General features: G+C 44.2%; 1 protein-coding gene across 3 annotated transcripts in view; it reads left to right on the top strand.

Moving 5' to 3' along the window:
• Positions 1–14,783, top strand: part of VSTM4 (V-set and transmembrane domain containing 4) — a 96,510-nt gene extending 81,727 nt beyond the window's left edge. For all 3 annotated transcript variants that reach the window (XM_058299133.1, XM_058299135.1, XM_058299136.1), the window contains one exon: positions 10,702–14,783. In XM_058299133.1, the coding sequence (XP_058155116.1) occupies positions 10,702–10,827 (126 nt within the window). In that variant the 3' untranslated portion in view covers positions 10,828–14,783. The remainder of the gene's footprint in view (positions 1–10,701) is intronic.
• Positions 14,784–20,186: the final 5,403 nt, after the last annotated feature.

The raw sequence follows: 20,186 nt of genomic DNA, 5'->3' as shown, positions 1-20,186 counted from the left end.
TCCCGAAGGTCCCTGAGTGTCTTCTGCTCTCTGCCCCTAAAGATTTCAGAGGGGCCAATTGTTGAAACATTTGTTTGTCATCAATAATTTTTAAAATAGTTATAATAATACTAGCAGTAATGTTACTAGCACACTTGCATAACATTTACTATATACCCCACATGTTAATGCATTTATGAATTGCTTTTTTTCCATTACACATTAAGTTACCCTGTGGGATAGAAGTGATACTTTTATTTATCCCAGTTTGACAGATGAAAAAAACAGAGGCACAGAGAGGTTAAGTAACTTGCCCAAGGTCACTCAGGAACTAAGTGACAATCCTTCTGCCCCCAAGAGCCCATGATCTTCCTTTTTGTTGTCTTTTTTTTTATTAGAGAAAATGTAGATTTATAGAAAAATCATGAAGAAGATAGAGTTTCCGTTTATCCCCTCCCCCTCCATTTTTAACACTTTGTATTAGTGTGGCACCATTGCTACAATTGATAAAAATATTATTGTAATTGTACTATTAACTGCAGTCCATGGTTTACATTAGAGTTCACTGTGTTGAACAGTCTCATGGTATTCCCCTTTAAAAAAAAAATTATTCTAGTAACATTTAATACAACCTGAAATGTCCCCCTTTAACCACATTCAAATGTACAACTTGGGGCTGTTAATTGCTATTAAGCCCCTCGTGGCCCCATCAGGAGAATCTCCGGGGGTGTCAGGATGGCAGCTAGTGCTTAGAATTCCAGACAGGCCCTGCGTTGATGCAGCTTACCGAACCCTCTCTCTTTCTAAGCAGAAACAGCCTCTCGAGTGATTCTGCCGGGAAAGGTACTTTTGGAAGGCAGCTGAGAATCCAGACTCGACGTCTCTGGGGAAGAGCAAATGAACGCCCGCATTAGCTCCGGGTGTGATTGCCCCGGCCCTGGAGGGTTTCAGGTGTCAAGATCCCATCCAGGGCATTATCTCTAATCACATTAGAGCTTCCAAAACGCAGGGCGGTGAAGCTGGAGACCCTGTTGGTCAGGGACTTAGCCTCCAGCAGCCGAGCGGGAGCTGGAGCGGGGCTATCACCTCTCCCCGGGGCCTGAGCCGGCCCTGCCCTTAGTGCACCCCCAGGGGGCCTGGTCCAGTTTGTTCTGGGATTGCCCTCTGCAACAACCCCTTTACATCCCCTGGACCTGGAGCATCAGGAGAATCTTCCTGTGCGTGATTTTGGAGGGACGTCCTCCAACCTCAAGGGATCCACCCACCTGGTTAGGACCTTGAAATCCTCGTCCTCCCCCGAGGCTCCTCTCTGAGTTGCAGGTCCTTGTTCTCACCAGGGAACACTGGGTTGCCCACCCTCAGTCCCTGCGCAACCACGCGGAGGGCAGGGGTGGCCTCATCCAACACCCACGTGGTTTTACCAGTGACACTTCCCTGTTGTTTTGGGAGCTCACTGTTTCCCCCCCTGGGCCCTCCTGTCTGCCTCTGGAGGAAGGGATGCCTGTCTGCCCCCCCTGTGCACAAGAAAGTGACATCAGAGCCATAGCCTGGACACCAACCAGGTGAGCGCTGGAGGCTGCATCCAGCACAGCAGGGGGAGGTGCCCAGCTCGACCGCAAGGCTGCGAATGCCGCGCCACCCGGCAAGGGCCGCCCCAACTTGGTGCACTGCACGCCTTTTATAGCTTGATTCTGCGTCTGTGAAGTGGTGCTGGCAATGGGACCCCTCTCCAAGGACCCCTCTCCCAGGACGGGGTGGGGAGCAGCGGAAAAGGTGAAGCCTAGTTCATGTTTGTGGAGCACTTTTTTTTTTTTTTAAGATTTATTTTTTATTTATTTCTCTCCCCTTCCCGTCCCCATCCCCCCCAGTTGTCTGCTCTCTATGTCCATTCACTGCATGTTCTTCTGTGATCGCTTCTATCCTTATCGGCAGCACCAGGAATCTGTGTTTCTTTTTGTTGCATCATCTTTCTGTGTCAGCTCTCCGTGTGTGCAGCGCCACTCCTGGGGAGGCTGCACTTTCTTTAGTGCTGGGCAGCTCTCCTTGTGGGGCGCACTCCTTGCACGTGGGGCTCCCCTACGCGGGGGGCACCCCTGTGTGGCACGGCACTCCTTGCGCGCATCAGCACTGCACATGGGCCAGCTCCACACGGGTCAGGAGGCCCGGGGTTTGAACCTTGGACCTCCCATGTGGTAGGCGGATGCTCTATCCATTGGGCCAAGTCCGCTTCCCATTGCAGAGCACTTAATACGCCTGGCAGCGCTCGCCCAATGGGCTTCAGCCCCAGGAGGATGCATCCGGGAATCCCACACTCTGCCACCTCCCAGAGCCACATCTGGATTCTTCCTTTTATTCCTTCATTTAATACCCCTGCCTTGGAAAGGGTTTCCCCCTTTTTCATTTATCATGCACACCAGAGAACTCTATGTTCGTTTTCCATAGCATGTTTAAATATAAGTATGCCGATTTTAAATTGAGCCGGGTTCATCTCCAAGGCACTCTGATTCTGATCAGAATGAGGGACCCTGCCATCTTTTCCTCTCCCGCGTTTGCACCTGTAGAGAACCACAGGGACCCTCCCTCCAGGAGAGCTTACTCAGCGCCCAGCCACGACAAACTCATGGCTGTGTTTTTATATGTGGTGGATGTTTTGGGGTGGGGACTGGGAAATCGGTTTCACCAGGTCTTCCTGGTTGAATAAAAAATGAGCACTTACCCTGAAGGGGGAAGTGGAGGTCTGCCCTCGATAATACGTAATTCTCTCTTGGGTAAATAGATTCCTGAGAGTGCAGTTCTGTCGAAGCGCAATTGCATTTTTTAGCTCTGAGGTGACGTTAGCATAAACATCACCATGTCCTAGTTATTGATCTGTTGCTGTGTAATGGTATTTACCCATTTGAACTTCTGACACTGGAAAACTTGCAGCGGCTGCAATTGCACTTTTCTTTTATTCCTACAACTGAATTCGACTTGCACGTCTAACTGTGGTCCTTTTGAAAAAAGTGTTGTTTTGCAGAAGTCTGCATCAGAGAATGTTAAATCTCCCCCTCATGGTGAGAACTTTGACTTTTGGTTTGCAACCTGGGAACACACCCATGAAATGAAATGCCAGACACTACCTAGTTGGAGTTTGACTTGTGTCTCCCAAATCGAGGCACAACTTCTGAATACCTTGGGGTGGACTTTTCCAGTATTTTCCATACCAAGTGATCCTTCCCTGGGGACCTACTTCCCATAATCATCCCTCTGTAACTGTAGGAGAGTAGGGCTCAAGCTGGAAGTCAGAGGTCTAGCGTGAACGCTGTCACCTGCTGTCGCAGCCTCACCGCTGGCAGAGCAGAAAGGTTGGTGTATAAGGCATAGGCATGCCGTTCCGAGATCTAGAACTTGCATATGTAGTTTATTACAGCTCGAGTACAGAAGGTTCCATCACTCATGAGAGTATTGGTCTGTATGTGAATCGTTTCCTAATTCCTCTGAGGGAAAGTTGTGCTTTATGAGAATTCAGTCCCCCTCAGCAGCAGTGAGTAAACATTTGAGTTCAAGTTTAGAATTAGCAAGTTCCATAAGGACAGTCAAAGGGTAATCTTGGTATCACTAGAACCTACTAGAATGGCTTAAAAAAAAGTTGACAATATCAAGTGTTGACAAGGATGTGGACTAACTAGAAGCTTCATATGTTGCTGACGGGAGGGCAAAATGGTACTCTGGAAAGTGATCTGGCAGTTTTCTTATAAAGTTAAGCATACACTTACCATATACCGTAGCAAACTCATGCCTGGGGCTCTATTCTGGAGGAATGAAACCGTCACAGACAAAAACCTAGACACAAATGTTTATGGCAACTCCTTGCATAATCACCCCTAACCGGAAACGATCAGGTGTCCTTCAGCAAGTGAGTGAAAACGTGAGCTATGGTACATCCGTATCGTGGAATAAAAAGGAACCCCCTGTTGATATACCCAACAACTTGGATGACTCTTAAGGAAATGATGCTGATTAAAAACAAAAAAGTCTCAAATCACACGTACCGTGTGATTCCATTTATATGACATCCTTTAAGGGGCGAAACATAGTGACAGAAAGCAGGTCAGTGATTGCCAGGAGTTAGGGCTAGCAAGAGATGTGCCCACAAAGGTTAATGTGGGGGGGGGTTGATGGAGCTTGTTAGTGTCCTGCTAGTGATGGTGGTCACACACATACATGCGCTAAAATTCATACAACTGTAGAGTGAAAAAGTCAGGTTCACCACATGTCCTTTTAACAAATAAAATAAGAAAGCTTTTAAAAGTCTCTCCTTTAGTGTTGCTATAAAATGCATATACCTTTTCTATTCAGGCACCTAATCAGGTAGTTTATCTCCTCTCCCTTTTCTTCCCTTCCTTTCTGTCCTCACTTGGGACTAATTTCCTAGAGTCTCTTCCCTGTATCTGTTAAAAGATAACCAGGCTTTTTATTCACACACTTCTAGTTAAGTCATGAAGAACTCACACTCTACAAGAGGATTCCATTTTAGCCGACTCTCTAAGGAGAAGGTTATGACAATAAAACATTTATTTTACTCAGCAGACGCACACACACGTGGAGCCAGAACCTTTACCTGCGTCGTCTCGTTTAAATCCTCGTAATCGTCCGAAAGGTAGATAGCATCGCTCCTGTTTTGCTGATGAAGATGCTGCTCGTCAGCCTTGTGGCTTGCCCGGTGTCACAGAACTGATCCATACTTGAGCTGGCATTTGAGCTGAGCTCCAGGGCCCCCCTAGACACACGCCCTGTGGTGCGCTCAGGGCGCCTCACCTTGTCTCCTGTGTATGAAGCGCAGAGTTGGAAGAATGTTCTTCTATTGCAGCCCACCTTTGACCCAGCGACACCTGTCTGTATTTTAACCCCCTTCCCTCTGGCTCATAGAATCCAAACCAAAGAGTGGACCAGCCCTACCTGCTAGGAAATGCACAAAAGCGTGATGTGCAGGTGCATAAAGCAAGGGCGTGTGGATGTTGAAGCTACTAAGCAGTTGAGCACAAATAGCAGGCCTTTGTTTGAAGAACAGAAAGAGAAGCTGATCAGGAATCTGCATGCAGGCTCGGTGAACGGGAGAGGGGAAGTGGCACACAGAGAAAGTCTTAGGACCTCCTCTGAGGGGCCCTGCGCGGGCTTCCCAGCAGGTAGCCCTGCTCTGCCATCTGGTTCCTTCTTGCTTCCAGCGAGCCCAGCAGCATCTCGAGGTGAAGGTGAAGCTCCTGGAGACGCTCTTTTGGACCGTTTCTTTGGTGTTCTCAGTGGCATGTCCAGCGGTGTCGTGGTGCTGGGGAATGGCCGGTTTGAGATGAACTGTGCACTCTGCCTTCTCATTCTCCCATATACTTCTGTATGTCCTGCGAACTGACAGAGTCGCTTCCTAAACCGCCTTCAGAGAGCCACTTGCTCTACACCAGTTCTTGCATCGCCAGCGATTCTTAGCTTCAGCCCTGATTTCGCTTGTATCATCAAGGTTGCAGTGGAATCTCATCGTCCGAAACACTGGGGGGGCCCACCGTGGGGCTCTGGAACTCGACTCCATTGCAGTCACCTGCTCCCACCTGTTCCATTCTGCTCCTGGCTCCTGGTTTTCCTACCAGCTCTTCATAGTCTCGACTGGCCTTAATTTCTCTAAACTACCTCTCCGATGCACCGAAACTTTCCACTAAAACATCAGTGCAAAGAGAGGTAGCTTAGTGAAAACTGGCGAGGACTATAAATTTCCCCTTTTCATTGGCCATTAGGAATTTATTTCCAGTTAAACAAGCTCAGGAAATGTAATTAAACACACGGTTGACGGCTATAGCCAAGTGTGCATGCCAGGAAAACAATAGGTTCTTTAGAGATTCCAAAGGCTGACATTATGCATCTTCTATTGGAAACTGTGTACACGTCACAATTTTGAGCCTCCTGTGTGCTGCTTCATATCTTCAATCAAATTATTATATTCCAGAAATATGCATAAGGGAAATGATTCTACACATTTTACAGTGGATTGTTGCTTGTAGCAGTAATTGAAGTACCTTTTCCACTTATGAAAGTACTAATTTTATTTGTTTTTATTGCTTTTCTAGATGCAATTATTTATTTAGTGTGTTTTGGCTTTATTAAATTATGTTGACTATAGGAACATCATAAAAATGTATGAAAACAACACATCAGCCAAGCCAGCCTGGTGACCTGTATCAAGAAATCTAGTATTATTTTTCATATCCAAACGTAATGGAATAGCTTAAGAATAAACAGATAATCTGCACTAGAAAACAATGCAATTTCAAGGTAATGTGATAAAACACCTGGATAATATGATTTCATAAATCTTGGTTCTAAAATTTACATGAGTTGGGTTTTGTGTGCTTATTTTGGAGACACATGGCATTTCTAAATGGAATCATTATAATGTGAAATGTAATTAAGCCGAAAGGCAAGATGTAAACCGGGTTTTGTTGGCTGGTAAGATGTGGAGGACTGAGAAGCATTGTAAAGATTTCCATGTCAAAAGACAAGCAAAAGGCTCTGGTTCCTATAAATTCCCTCCACTCTGAAATGTCAGAATGTCTAGAAAATTTGTGAAGATCTCTGGGCAATCTCCCCTGACCAGGTCCTGGCTTTCTGAGGTCCTTGACAGCTCTTTGTCTGTAGCCCCCTCTCCTCTTATGGTGCTCCATCTCAGAAGAAAAGAGGCTTTTTGCTCTTGGCATTACTTTGGAAGAAACTGTAGTTGAATGTCAACGGCTTATTCATCTTCAATGACTGGGAGATAACCAAGAAATTTGGTTTGCTGAGCTGCTGTCAAAAATACCACACAGTGGGTTGGCTGAAACCACGGGGATTTATTGGCTCATGGTTTCAGGGGCCAGAAGTCTGAATCAAGGTGTTGGCCAGACTATGCTTTCTCCCGGGTAGCTGCTGGCCATCCTTGGCTTGTACTGCTGCCTCCTGACACCTGGCGATGTCCTCTCCTTTCCAGCCTGTGTGACTTCCGGCTCTTCTTTGTCAGGCCTCCCTTCAGGTTGGGCCACACCTTCACTAAAAATAACGCCTTCAAGAAGTTCTGCTTACACTGAGTTCACACCCACAGGAATGTGGATTAAGATGAAAAGCCTGCTTTTTCTGGGGTACATAAAACTCAATCTACCACACAAGGTGTAGGAAAGAAAAAGCAAAAATCAAACAAGCTCAAAACAAAGAACAAGCAAAACCACTAATTCTAAAATCCCTAAGTCATGCATCTTTGACTATAAATTAACAACCAACTTTTACTTCCTAATTATGAATTAAAATTAATTTACGCCGTGTTTAAGGACAACTGCCCACTACAAAATTCCCAAAAGGTACCAAAAAATGGAAATATAAAAGTCTCCCATTCCAACCCCCAGCGATGCATTTTCTTCCCCCAGGAGGGTTCTTGGATTCTTCTTTTCAAGGGTTTTCTGTGCATATAGAATTTGTAAGAATATACATACACACATATTTACACAAATAATACTCAAATACACATAGAGCTTAATTATTCGTTTTAAAAACTGCATACACATTCCATTGTATGTGATTTTTTTGCTTGTACCTGTCCCACCCACATGTGATTTTAATAATCTTTTAAAAAAATCTTTGGCAACTTCAAAGATGAAAAATTATGTCTAATTGTGATATCAAACCACAGTTCTCTTATGAGAGAGCTTGAGTAGGATTTCTTAGGTTTAAGAGCCATTTGCATTTCCTTTTTCTTGTAAACAATCTGGTCCTGTCTTTTGTTCTTTGCTTAATTTTCTAATGCGTCTTGATCATTATGTTTGTTGAATAGCAAGCATAACTTTGTTATGAAGTTTCAAATATTTCCCTATTTCTTCAATTGTCCTTGGACATTTTTATAGAATATTTTGCCAGATACAGAATGAAATTGCACACATCTTTTCTTTTGTTGCTCCTGGATTTTGTATCATACTTTAAAATACCTTCCATATTTGGAGATTATTTTAAAAATTTCCGCACATATTTTTCCAGTACTTCTACAGATTTATTTTCCACATTTAAATTTTTTTAATTCATCTGGAATTTGACTGGGTTGCAAAGAATGATACAGAATGTGATTTCATGTTTTTCCCATATGGCTATCCAAGTATCCCAACATCATTTATTGAAAAATAATATTTGGGTCAATTTCTGGACTTTCTTGCCAGCCACATTGAGCTGTGTATGTTTTCTCATTTGCCAGATCCACAGTATTTTTAATTATTGCACCTTTTATTTTTAATTTCCCTAGAGCTGGGTTGCCAAATATTATTTCAAGAATGTATCTTTTTATTTATTTTTTTAAAATAACAAGTTGTCTTTTTTAAAAAAAGATACATAAATCACAAAAAAATGTTACATTAAAAAATATGAGAGGTTCACACACACCCCACTTCCCACCCCCCACTCCTCCCACATCAACAACCTCTTTCATCATTGTGGCACATTCATTACATTTGGAGCACTGCTGCACCACATGGATAGTAGTTTATATTGTAGTTTATACTCTCCCCTCTATTCAGTGAGTTATGGCTGGATATATAATGTCCAGCATCTGTCCCTGCAATACCATTTAGAACAACTCCAAGTCCTGAAAATGTCCCATATCTCATCTCTACTTCCCTCTCCCTGCCCTCAGCAACTACCTTGGCCACTTTCTCCGGATAAATGCTACAGTTTCTTCCATTACTGGTCTCAATAGTTCTATAGTAGAATACCCGTAAGTCCACTCTAATCCATATTTTATTCCTCCATCCTGTGGGCCCTGGAATGGTGATGTCCACTCCACCTCTATATCGAAAGGGGGCTTAGATCCCACATGGCTGATGGATGTGATTCTCCTACTTGGAGTGGTAGGCACTCTCAGTTCCCTGGTGTGGTGGTTGACCATCTTCACCTCCCTGTTAGCCGACCTGTGCAAGTCCAATGAACCAACTCTGCTGAGGCTCAGGACCCAGGTGGCACATGGCCAGTCCAGAGATTGAAGTCTCCTGGGTATACACCAACCCCAGCACCGACCACAGGTTCAGTAAAAGTGATAGAAGAGGCATGTGTAGAAACTTCATATCTGAGTCCAGCTCCATCACACTCAGGAACAAAAATTCCGAGGTAGGGCCCACTGACAAGGCACTGGACTCCAGAGCCGACTGCCATGACCCTAGAACCTGTGTGTCTCCATAGCCCTCAGGAGCACCAGTGCCTGGGGTTGCATCTACTTCGTCTGTCTCTGGGATCCTGCTGAAGTGTGTGTAAGTGCGATCCCTCTGATGATCTCTTGACTCTTTTGAAGACTCTTAGCATGTTAAGAAAATATACATTTATGACTACTTTATTTTAAAATGTTTTTAACAAAAATGTTTTTATTTTATTAAATGTCTTTTCAGCATCTGATTTTTTTCTCCTTGAGCTTTTCCTATTGTGAATTATATTAATAGTTTTTTCTAATATTGGACAATCTTTGCATTTCTGGAATAAACTCAATTTAAACATGACTATCATATGCTTCTTCATTCTCTCTGAAAATTTTGATTTAAAGTTTATATTAATATATAAGATTGCTCTAAAACATGAAGTTTTTTTTTGCCTTTTTATGCTCTGGAGAAATTTGGTGTCATTGGAATTACCTCTTTCTTAATGGAATTTCTCTCACAAATTCTTGTATAAAATTGCCTGGGTCTGGTGCTCGTGAAAGAGTAATCTTTTCTCTCTTTCTTTCTCTCTGTCTTTCTTTGATTTTAATTAGTACATTAAGGTTTTCTGGAGTTAATGTTTATAATTTACATTTTTCTAGAATGTCTGTTTTATCCTTTTTTCAAAATGTTTTGAAAAAAATCGGGCAAAATAATCTTTAAAATTAAAAAAAAGTTCATTTATTATATCTCCTTTCTCATTTGTTATTTCATTTGTTTATCATTTTTCCTTTTTGTCTTTATTAGTATTACTGGTGTCAGAGTGCCAGCCTCTCGCATATTTTTGTTAGTTCTGTTGTTTTTCTGTTTTCTGATTCATACAATCTGGTTTCAGTTTTACTGATTTTTTTCTGCTGTCATTTATTTTGTTATTTTTCTATGTTATTGAATTTGATGCTTAACCATTTTAATTCATATTGTTTAGTATTAGTACTTAAGTGTATGATTTTTTTTTCCCCTGAGCACTACATTAACCACATCCTTTAAGTTCTGGTAAGTAATAGGTTCTTTAGCATTTATTTTCAACATATTATGCAATTTTAATTTTATACAGGTTAGATCATTTTAAAAATCTCTAGGTGACAGTAATTTAAATTTTTCTATTTTGTTATAAATTTCTAAGTATTTTTTGTTTGTTTCTGCCTCTACCTTTATTTTTTTCCTTTGACCAGAAAACGTTAGCTACATGGCTTTCACTGTTCAGAGTGGAAGGTTTCTTTGTAATATATAATCATTTTTGCGTGTGTGAGTATTCCATGACAACTTGAAGATAGGTTACAGGGACTTCTTGGCAAGCTGTAGTGTTCTATATAAGACATGGAATGGAATCTATTTTATTATGTTGTTTAGGTTTTCTCATCTTCTTTAGCGGTTTTTGTCCATTTGAATTGACCATTTGGTCCTTTGAATTGCTAAAATTCTGTGAAGATGTGTGCTGGATGAATGAACGAGTGATACGGACTTCCCGTTGGTCAGCAGAGTCGTGTTGTGTTTTGTCTTATAGCCAAAGATTGCGGAGGAAACCTTGACCTACGCTGAGCTGGAGCTGATGAAGCCGCACCAAGCTGCCAAGGGCGTCCCCACCAGCACAGTCTACGCCCAGATCCTCTTCGAGGAGAACAAGCTCTAAGGCCGCGTCTCCTTCCGTGGCTCTATTTAATACTTTCCGCCCTAGTTATTTATGAACCTCCGAACAAAGTCCTTATTTTTGTATTTTCACGTGTGCCTTCTGTGCGGTGGAGAGCCCCTTTCCACCAGCATCCCAGGTGCCTTAGAAGAGGTACGAACAAGGCTGCCATCCACAAAAGAGCAGGGGCCACGGCCCTGGGACAAGACTTTTCTGGGGCTGAGCCCTGAGGGGTGAAGACCTGAGAGTACCCAAGGAGATTTTCTGCTGAGCCAAACCTCCACATTTTCTTCTTCCCCTGTTTTTTCTTAATCTTCTTAAAATCTGAATTTGTCTTCTGCTCTTCCTGTATGTGTGATATCAAGCTCATAGTATATAGCCAGAGGAAATGCCTTTGTAGGCCAACGTGCCAGATGGTAGATAAGTAGTCGTTAGTTTTCTGTGACATTGCTAGGACACCTAGAAGCAAAGCAAAATGCTTATTGTAAGCAGTCATTTAGACAGCATCTCTTATTTTAAATAGATGCACTATCCCTGGTGATTTAAGGACAGAAAGACAGCTTGTGGCGGAAGTCTGAGGTCGAAGCTGGCAGTGAACTGTCTCTCACTACCATCGCGCCTACTTCCCCATCCATCATTATCCAAGGCCACGGGACAAATAGAACGCTGTCCTAAAAGGTCTTCCAACCCTGTGGCATGGTAGACTCACAGTGCTGCCAAAGCTTACATTCTATGAGAAGTTTTTATTCACTCTTGTCCACGGGAGCATGGGAGTTTCCCATTCATTGACACACTGGAGCAAGTGGGCCTCTTCCAAGTGTGATGAGGTTAGTCAACTCTCATTGGTTTCCCCTTCCTCTGAGAGCAAAGGCTTCTGCCTGGTTCCTATGGGGGTAGGAGAGTAGGAAGTACAAACCAAACTGGAAAAATGTATACCAAAGGCCCTAATGTTGCAAAGTGCCTTGCCCATCTCAACTTTGTGTGTGCATTCTAATAAGCATTTGAGGGAAAGGAGAGGGAGGAATTCAAGGCGTATAAATACATGTGGACATTGCTCTGTGAACTGTGTTGTTAAAGATATTTCTGTGTGTGGAGGTTATTTACTGCAGACTATAGAAATTGCTTGGCTATGTAATGGGCTATGTATGTATGGTAAATGATACTGTTAAAACACAGTGTTGGGTTTGAATTGTGTATCTCTATAGAGCGCTGTGATCTCAGTTGAGTTTCTCACCCCCTAATAACTCTAGACTCCATGCTTGTTCAGTTCAAAGGTGACTTAACCTCTCATAGAATTCTTGAGGGTAAAATGGGGTCATGAATATCACAGCATCCTAGAATGTATAAATTGCTACCCAAATGCACTGTGTTGACATTTGTGCTCAAGTCAGAATATTTCCAATATGAAAATGTCTTTGCTCCCTAAGTCTCTTACTGCAATAGTTTGAAAAGTAAGTATTTGTCTACAAACTCCCAAAAACCCATGGTAGCTTATCATTGTCTCCTGTGGTTTATTGGAAAGGGTTCAAATTGGGAGCAGGTGATGAGTTTCAAGAAGTATACATGGTCTGCTTTAACAAAGAGGAAATCCATCCTCTCTGGGTTACATTTGCATCTCATCCCCTCTCTCGCTGCCAGATTTCAAAGATAGTGAATGAACCACATAGCTTTGGAGGAAGAAAGATTGCTTGGAGGAGCTCACTGAAAGCCCCCAGAACATGCCTTTGGGAGGACAGAAATTATGCCTATCAACCATTCATATCATGATTATCATAGGGTTTTTAAAAAAATTCATCGAGGCAAATTTGCAACAGATGTTTGTGTACTGTTAGGAGGGAGGAGGGTGATTTTCCTAATTTACATAGAAGAGCCCTACGGGCTTGGGGGCCCTGGGGGTGCAGGGTGGAAATGAAGAGTAGGGCAGATAAAGAGGAGGTGGTGGGGCGAGGGGAGCCAGGTGGGAAGCAATATCTTCTTCCCAGACCTCTGAAGAATTGACTTGAGCTCTGATCACAGCTCCCCTCCTCCCCACACCATCCTACACCCTTATATCCAATGGGAGCTTAAGGTCTTCCCATATGGAAATGAACACATCTCAAGGAGAAGAGCCAAAGCTTCTAGCTGTCAGAGTCAAAGGATATCACTGTTAGACATTCAATCAGCCTCTTCCTCCCAAACTCTGACCAAGGCTGCACAAATCCACATCAAGATGTGTGAGTGGGAGACCTGCTGACCCAGCATCCAAACAGACCACAAGAGCATCATTTCCTGCTGAAAACTCATGCACACAATTGGCCACATCTAATTAGAGCTTGATCCTCTGCTATCTCCAGAAGCAAACCATCCAAGTTCTGCTCAGAACTGGAAGCAATGGATGATTTGTACCTGGTGTTTCGTTGGGGTGATAAATCCTGACATGGCCATAAGAAACTTAGCAATGGGTCTCCTCACTCATTTTCTGTCAAATACACCACTCCCCAGGTATAGGCATTTCTAGATGTAAGGAGAAACATGTATCAGCTGAATATTTGAATGATATGTGCCATTCAAATAGAAATTAAGAGAAGTGTTTCCATTCATTTTTACTACAAGGCATTCACTGGAGCAACTATACATGAGTAGTTTTCAAAATGGACAAGTGCTTGTACATTTAAATGACGTTAAAGCCGATAGGAGTGCATTGCTGTGAATGCAATGACTCCCTGCAGGCATAGTTCAGATGGCTTCAGGTCTGTGAATTTTGGCGAGGCCATGGGATGGTCAGAAGAAACAAGGATTATAAGGGGAACTCCACCTGAAAGAAGTTGCCAGGCCCAGGCCCTGCTCTGAAGCAGCTGTGGTTGGAGGAGAGCACTGGGGTCCCTTTGGGATCAAGAAAGCCTTATGCCTCCTCCTGTCTCCCAGTACTTGTTGGAGTGAGGATGGCATGGGGACTTCCTATTTTTCAGTGCATAGTCATCCAGATTGGCACCCATTCAAAAGCTGAAAGACCTGTAATAAGACCGTTCAACCAGTTCATGCTGTCAGGGACTGTTCGTGGCCTTGACCATCACCAGGCCTTGCCTCTGATACAGGATGACTATGCACTAGGCTGGGCCAAGCCCGGGCCCTGCTGCAGATGGAATCATGCCCCCACAGCTGACATGCCCAGGTCTGAATCCACATCCCTGTGGGTGTGAGCCCACTTGAAAGCAGGGCCTTTGAAGATGCTGTCATTAGTTAAGGTGTGGACTCATTTTTAAATGGGCTATTCAAAGAGCCTGTTTAGATGAGGCCGGTTGGTGAGGGTGGGCCACATGGGCAGCAGGTGGTAGACATGTTTGCCGAGTCCTTGATAAAGAAAAGCCTTTTCGTGACAAATAGGACCTCCTCCCTTCAGCAATCTGGGCAGTCCACAAACTGTAAATGAACTCAGGGAGGAGGAAAGGTCTATCTGCACATCCTTCCCTCCTGGCCAGGAGGGAAGTCAAACTTGACCTGAGGTTGATGTGTGGGAAGTGAGGCCATGCTGTGTTTCCTGATGAGGTGCCTTCATAAAAATGAGTTTTCCCCTTAGTGGGAGGATTGAAATTGAGAACTGGAAACTACCTCAGTATCCAGCAGAAAGGGAAAGATTAAACCTATTACAATGTATTCTTGAAGTCTAATATTTTTCCCTTTGACCGATTTAACACACAGAAAATTGCAAGGAAAGTTATAATAATAACATCATACGATCACAGAATGAAGTCTATTGGTGTTAATATTTCTACATTTTTAGGATTTTCATGTATTTTTACATGTATAGTTATCTGTAAAATTCCCAATTTTATAATAAGTTATATGTATACCTTAAAATTCTAGCTTGTCATCCATTGTCATCTCCTAAAAATACAGCACAGTGTAACAAGCTATATGGCATTTATATTGATGTAATGTTATATCTTTGAAAAATAAATATTCTTTGTTATTTTAAAGAATTAGGGGGTGCTTCAATTTTCTATGTTTGGAGCTCTAATTATAAGGCAAAAGAAATTCAAATGTGGTCTGAAGAAGCCAAGCATCAGTAGAAAGGAGAGTTCATCAGGAGACAGAGATCACCATGGGGCAGGGCAGAGGCCAGCCAAGGAGCTGCAAGGGCTGCAGCCAGCCAGCACCGGAATGCTGGAGAGAGCGTGGCCCTGCTGAAACCCTGATTCTGACTCCTCGCCTCCAAAACTGTGAGATAACAACTTCTCGCTGTTTACACAAGCTAGTGTGTGGTATTTGTCCATAGCGGCCCCGGATGCCCCAGGCCAATAAATGGGCCACAGCCTGCATGTGCCTGGCTCTGGGAGGGAAGTATTGTCTTTCCCTTGGCAGCTCTGCTGGGAAGTTCTAGACCAACTCTGCCTACAGCCACATCTCCTGCCAAGGAGAGATGCCTTCAAGGATGAAGGAGACCCAGGGAGAAGCAGGGAGAAGAAGGTCCTAGAAGCACAGAATCCCCAGCTCCTAACCCCTAAATCCTCCTCTCTCTTCTCTTTCCTTCAGATCTTCCTTTGATTAATCAGCTGCCCCATTATCTTACTGCTCAAGTCACCACAGAAAAAATTCTGACAAGGATGCAAGGTATCAGTTACTTCCCAGCACAGGGAGCAAAGAAGTTCTACCACCCACCGTTATCCCAGGACCCCCACGACCGTGTTCAATGACTCTACTTGCAACCATGAGCACCTGCTGCCCTCTGTCTTTCTAACTCAGGCTCTCCACTGCAGGCTCTGACGCAGCCCTTCTCAATGACCGGCAACTGCCAAGGCTTCAGATGCTCTCTGTAAGTCAGGGAAGTCTCAGGTTTGGGGTCAGGACCCCAATAAGCTGGAGCAATATTGAGAGACATTGGTGACAGTGGGCAGAAGGGCCCAGGGTGGGGACTCCCATGAGCCCTGTCTCAGCGGGTGTGCCAGAGGGAGGTTTTTTTGCTTTGGCTCCGGGGTTTAGGCCAGTGTCCACATAGAGCTGACATCTTTCTATGACCCCTGGCCCAGGAGGCTAGGCTCAGAGGGAGACCCAGCTCTGGGTCATTTGGAACCACATGATGGGGACTTTGACACCCCATTTTCTCCCATGTATGGGATGGAGATTGTTCACTGGGATAGAAAACAAAGGAGAAATTCATGGTTTGGGGAAAGGGTCTGTAGTCAGGCAGGGATGTAGAATGCAAGTCAGAGTGGACTATCCAGATGGATAGAACCTGTGGACCAGTACTCCTTAAACTTAAATGAGTGCCCACCTCTCCTGGGATCTTGGTAACATGCAGATCCTTGTTTGGTAGGTCTGAGATACTGTGTTTCTAACCAACTCCCAGGGAATGCCCGTGTGACTGGACCTCCAACCACACCTTGAGTAGCGAGGATGGGAACTGTGAGAGATAAGGATCTCGACCACATCAGGATGAAGCCTTGAGAGTGGGCAGCATTCCCAGGGAGAGGTCACCCCAGAAGGAGAGGAGAGACCAGGTCTGAGCTGGGGGGGGGACACCTGTTTCTGTTAGCTGAAGACTGCCCAGTGCAAAATACCAGAAATGGGTTGGCTTTTACAATGGGAATTTATTAGGTTTAAAGTTTACAGTTCTGAGGTTGTGAAAATGTCCAAATCAAGGCATTATCTGAAATGCTATCTCACCCAAGGCTGGCTGCTGGCAATCCTGGACTCCTGCCATGTGGCAAGGCAAAATGGTGGCAAGGCATGATGGCAGCTGGCCCCTGCCTTCCCCTCTGGGCTCAACTCTGGGTGCCCAGGCACATGGCTCATCTCTCCCCTCTCCTTGTTGCTTCAGTTTTGGGCTGCTCTGCTGATTCCAGTCTCTAGTCTCTCTCTTAGCCTCTCTTGGTTTCTCTGTTTTTTTGTGTGTGTGTGACTGCAGGTGATCCTGGAGTCCTCGCTCACATGGCAGGGTAAGATGGTGGCTCTTCCTCTCCCCTCTCCTTAGTTTATTTAAGACTCCAATAAAAGGATTAGGACCCACCCAGGGCCCCATAATCCAGTTAAAGGATTTTTGCTGAAGTGATCTAATCAGAAGGGCCCTTTGCTGAATCTAATCAAAAGATCCCATTTACTGTACATGCACAGGAATGGGTTCACTTAAGAACATAATTTTCTGGAGTCCACAAAAATCTCAAACCAGCACAGCACCCATTCTGGAAAATGGCCAGAGTGGAGCCATCAGAGAAGTAGGAGGAAGCCAGGAGAAATCTGCACCTGGAAGCTCCCAGGGGAGGACAGGCTCATCAGTGTGAGTTGTGCAGAGGTCAATTAGAAAGAGGACAAGCCTTCGCTCACTCTAAATTAATTGTGCATGTTGCATTTTTAAAAGTGTTTTTAGTTTGCTGGGCAAAAAGTATCCCTAAGTGCACAAGGCAAAGGGACTTTGTCTCTGAGCTGTGTGTGATCTACTGACTGCATATTTTCCAAAGACTCAATGTCTTTTCATAATGTGGTAATTTGGAGAAGACTTGGTTAATGATGAGGGTGAGACATAGGGAATGGATGTGGCCATTTTCTGTTCCTTCTGCTATCATTGATAAAAGATGACTTGTTGCCTGCTTTCTACTAAACACAGCTTAATTAGCTTCTCACCAATTTAGTGTCTGATTGTTCAATGTTAATGTAGTGCACCCTATAGTTTTAACTAGAATTAGAGTTGTTTACAGCTTTCGTTAAATGCACCTTGTTCTTGCACATTAAACTTTATTGCAGGTGTCCTCCATCAGCAAACAAAAGAAGAGCTCATTAGTAGCAAATTTGTGTGTGGGCTGTGGCTGCTGCTGAAGGAACAAATACTTTATGGCCACTTTCTAGCTGGTAGAGGCCATCGAGTATGATTGTTTCTTGTGTATGTGTATGATTAGAACCTCAGACTCCTGGGTCTATGGATGGACCTCAGGGACTCCACAAACACCCAGGAATTTTTATACAGAATCTTGTGTTGTATGTGAGGGCCTGCTGCTCTCTTCAGTTTTCTAAAGATGTCCATGATCCACACAAGATGGAAACTAGAAACACTACCCGGGGTCCTGACTGAAAGAGCCCCTAAAGAGCTTCATGCGAAGCTCATCACTTGACTGATGAAGATATCAGGAAGACAGCAGGCACCAGATAGCTGGTGACAGAGCTGGGATGGAGCTTAGGCTCTGGCCTCCCAGCCCAGCAACCTCCCCATCTCCCCATGCCACACAACCCACTAGGCGCTGACTCCCAGGAAACACACCTGTTCCCACTCTTACTCCTCTTGGCTAGGTGAACCATGACCTCTTTCAGGGCTGGTCTTTGGCTCAGGTAAGGATTAGAGCTTCCCAGTGTTCCTCCTTGCAGGATCTTCTCTTTCCTTCCTCAGCCTTCCTATGGTTCCCAGGTTTTCATGGTACCCCAGTTCTTCATGCTCTAACTTCACTTCCTCCCCCATCTCATGGTTAATTTGGAATTCTTCAAACTTTCTTATTCCTGCTCCAACTCCTCATCTACTGCCTCTATGAATTCCATTTCCTGTTTCTTCGGGGGTCTCCTTTACCAGTTACCTTCTTTCATTTTTCTATGTTCAGTATCTTTCTCAGTCTCCAAGAGACACATATTTCTCAACCTGGGCAAACCAACCCTCCAGCCACATGCCCTTCCTATTACATTTCCCTCCACATTTAGGAAAATATACTCCTTCTGTGCTCCTTGCCCTTCTCATTCCTCTGCTGGCTGCCTTTGTTTCCTCATCCTCTGAACACAGCTCTGCTCAAGGCTTTTTGGGGCCTTCTGGTTGCCCATCTCAGGGACCATTGCTGACTGTGTGTTTCACTGCAGAGAGCATGACATTATTCTCTGCACCATTTGACAGGGTTGACCATTTCTTCTTTGAAACCAGCCCCTGTCTCTTGTGACACCCCTCACTGGTTCTACTTCCTGGTCTGCTATACGATCTACTTCCTTGGTTTTCATTCTTCAGCTCAGCTGTCCAACATAGTGTCTATTAAGCTCCATCCTTTGCATGCGCACCTCTGTTTCTGACCACCATCTACCTGCATTCTCTTGCGCTCCATTTCCTCCCACTAACCATTCCCCCAGGGCATCCCGCATGCCTCTCAAACACAAATGCCTAATTATAAATGCCTCGTGAACCCCTGCACCCCTTAATACCCAAACCGACTCTGTTTAGGACCCCACCATTCATCCATAACTGAAACTGGAAACCTGAACTGACAAATCAAGATGTCAGTCACTGTAAGACACAGGAGAAAGCTGTTTTTATTGGAGAACATCAGTCCCCAGGCACCATGCTGAGCACATTTTCTCTATTATCTCATTAAGTTGAAGTTGTTTCTTTCCTATCTTGCAGATGAAGAGGTAGAGGTTCAGAGAACTCAGCTAGCTTACCCACAGTGACAGAGCTGGAGTCCTAGTCATTATGTATGTCCATGTCGTTGCCAGCACCTAACCCTTTCTCCATTCACACAACTGGTGCTCTGATCATCTCGGTCATGGACCACTAGGTTAACCCCTGACCTGTCTTCCTGTCATCTAGTCCCTCTGCCTAAAAGCCTGCTCCTAACTGCCCTCAGAGAAAAAAGTTATTTGCCCTGAAGTGCCTAAATTCTGGAATTCTTCCCACTCTCATACCCAGTGAAGAGATATTGGTAGTCTGGTTACTTTTAGCTTTTGTTTGTTCTATTTATTTTGGCAGATTGGAAATTTTTGCACTTTCAGATATTTAGCTTATCCCAGATGTCTGAGTAAAAATGGAGACCACTGCTAATTTACAAAATCCTTCTGTCTTTTCCCTGAGAGGACTGGAGAAGTATGGGTGAGCCTGACCCAATAAAAGGGAAAGAGCACACTGGCAGCTTAGGATGGGCTGTGTAGCAGTTTGATATAATTGATGAATTCCAAAAAGAAATATTGGATTATGCTTGTAATCTGATATGTACCTGGGCATGATTGAGTTATGATTATGGTGTTGAGTCCCCACCCCTTGGTGGGTGGGGATTCACTGATAAAAGGCATGGCAAAGGACAGAGTCGAGGGTTTCTGATGTTGGAGTTTTGATTTTGGAGTTTGATGCTGAAGACCTAAGCTGGAGCCCCAGGAAGTAAGCTCACAGAGGAGAGAGAAGCCAACCCCAGGAAGAAACAAACCTTGAACCCAGAGAAAAGCAAGGCCCAGGAATGTAGGAACCCAGGAAGCCTGAACCCTCTCAGACTTCAGCAGCCATCTTGCTCCAAAGAGACTTTGGTGAGGGAAGTAACTTATGCTTTATGGTCTGGTATCTGTAAGCTCCTACCCCAAACAAATACCCTTTATAAAAACCAACCATTTTCTGGTATTTTGCATCAGCACCCCTTTGGCTGACTAATACAGGC

Source organism: Dasypus novemcinctus, chromosome 6 (genome assembly GCF_030445035.2).
Source record: "Dasypus novemcinctus isolate mDasNov1 chromosome 6, mDasNov1.1.hap2, whole genome shotgun sequence".
In the NCBI taxonomy this organism is placed as follows: domain Eukaryota; kingdom Metazoa; phylum Chordata; class Mammalia; order Cingulata; family Dasypodidae; genus Dasypus; species Dasypus novemcinctus.
This window is presented reverse-complemented; position numbering and strand designations above follow the sequence as displayed.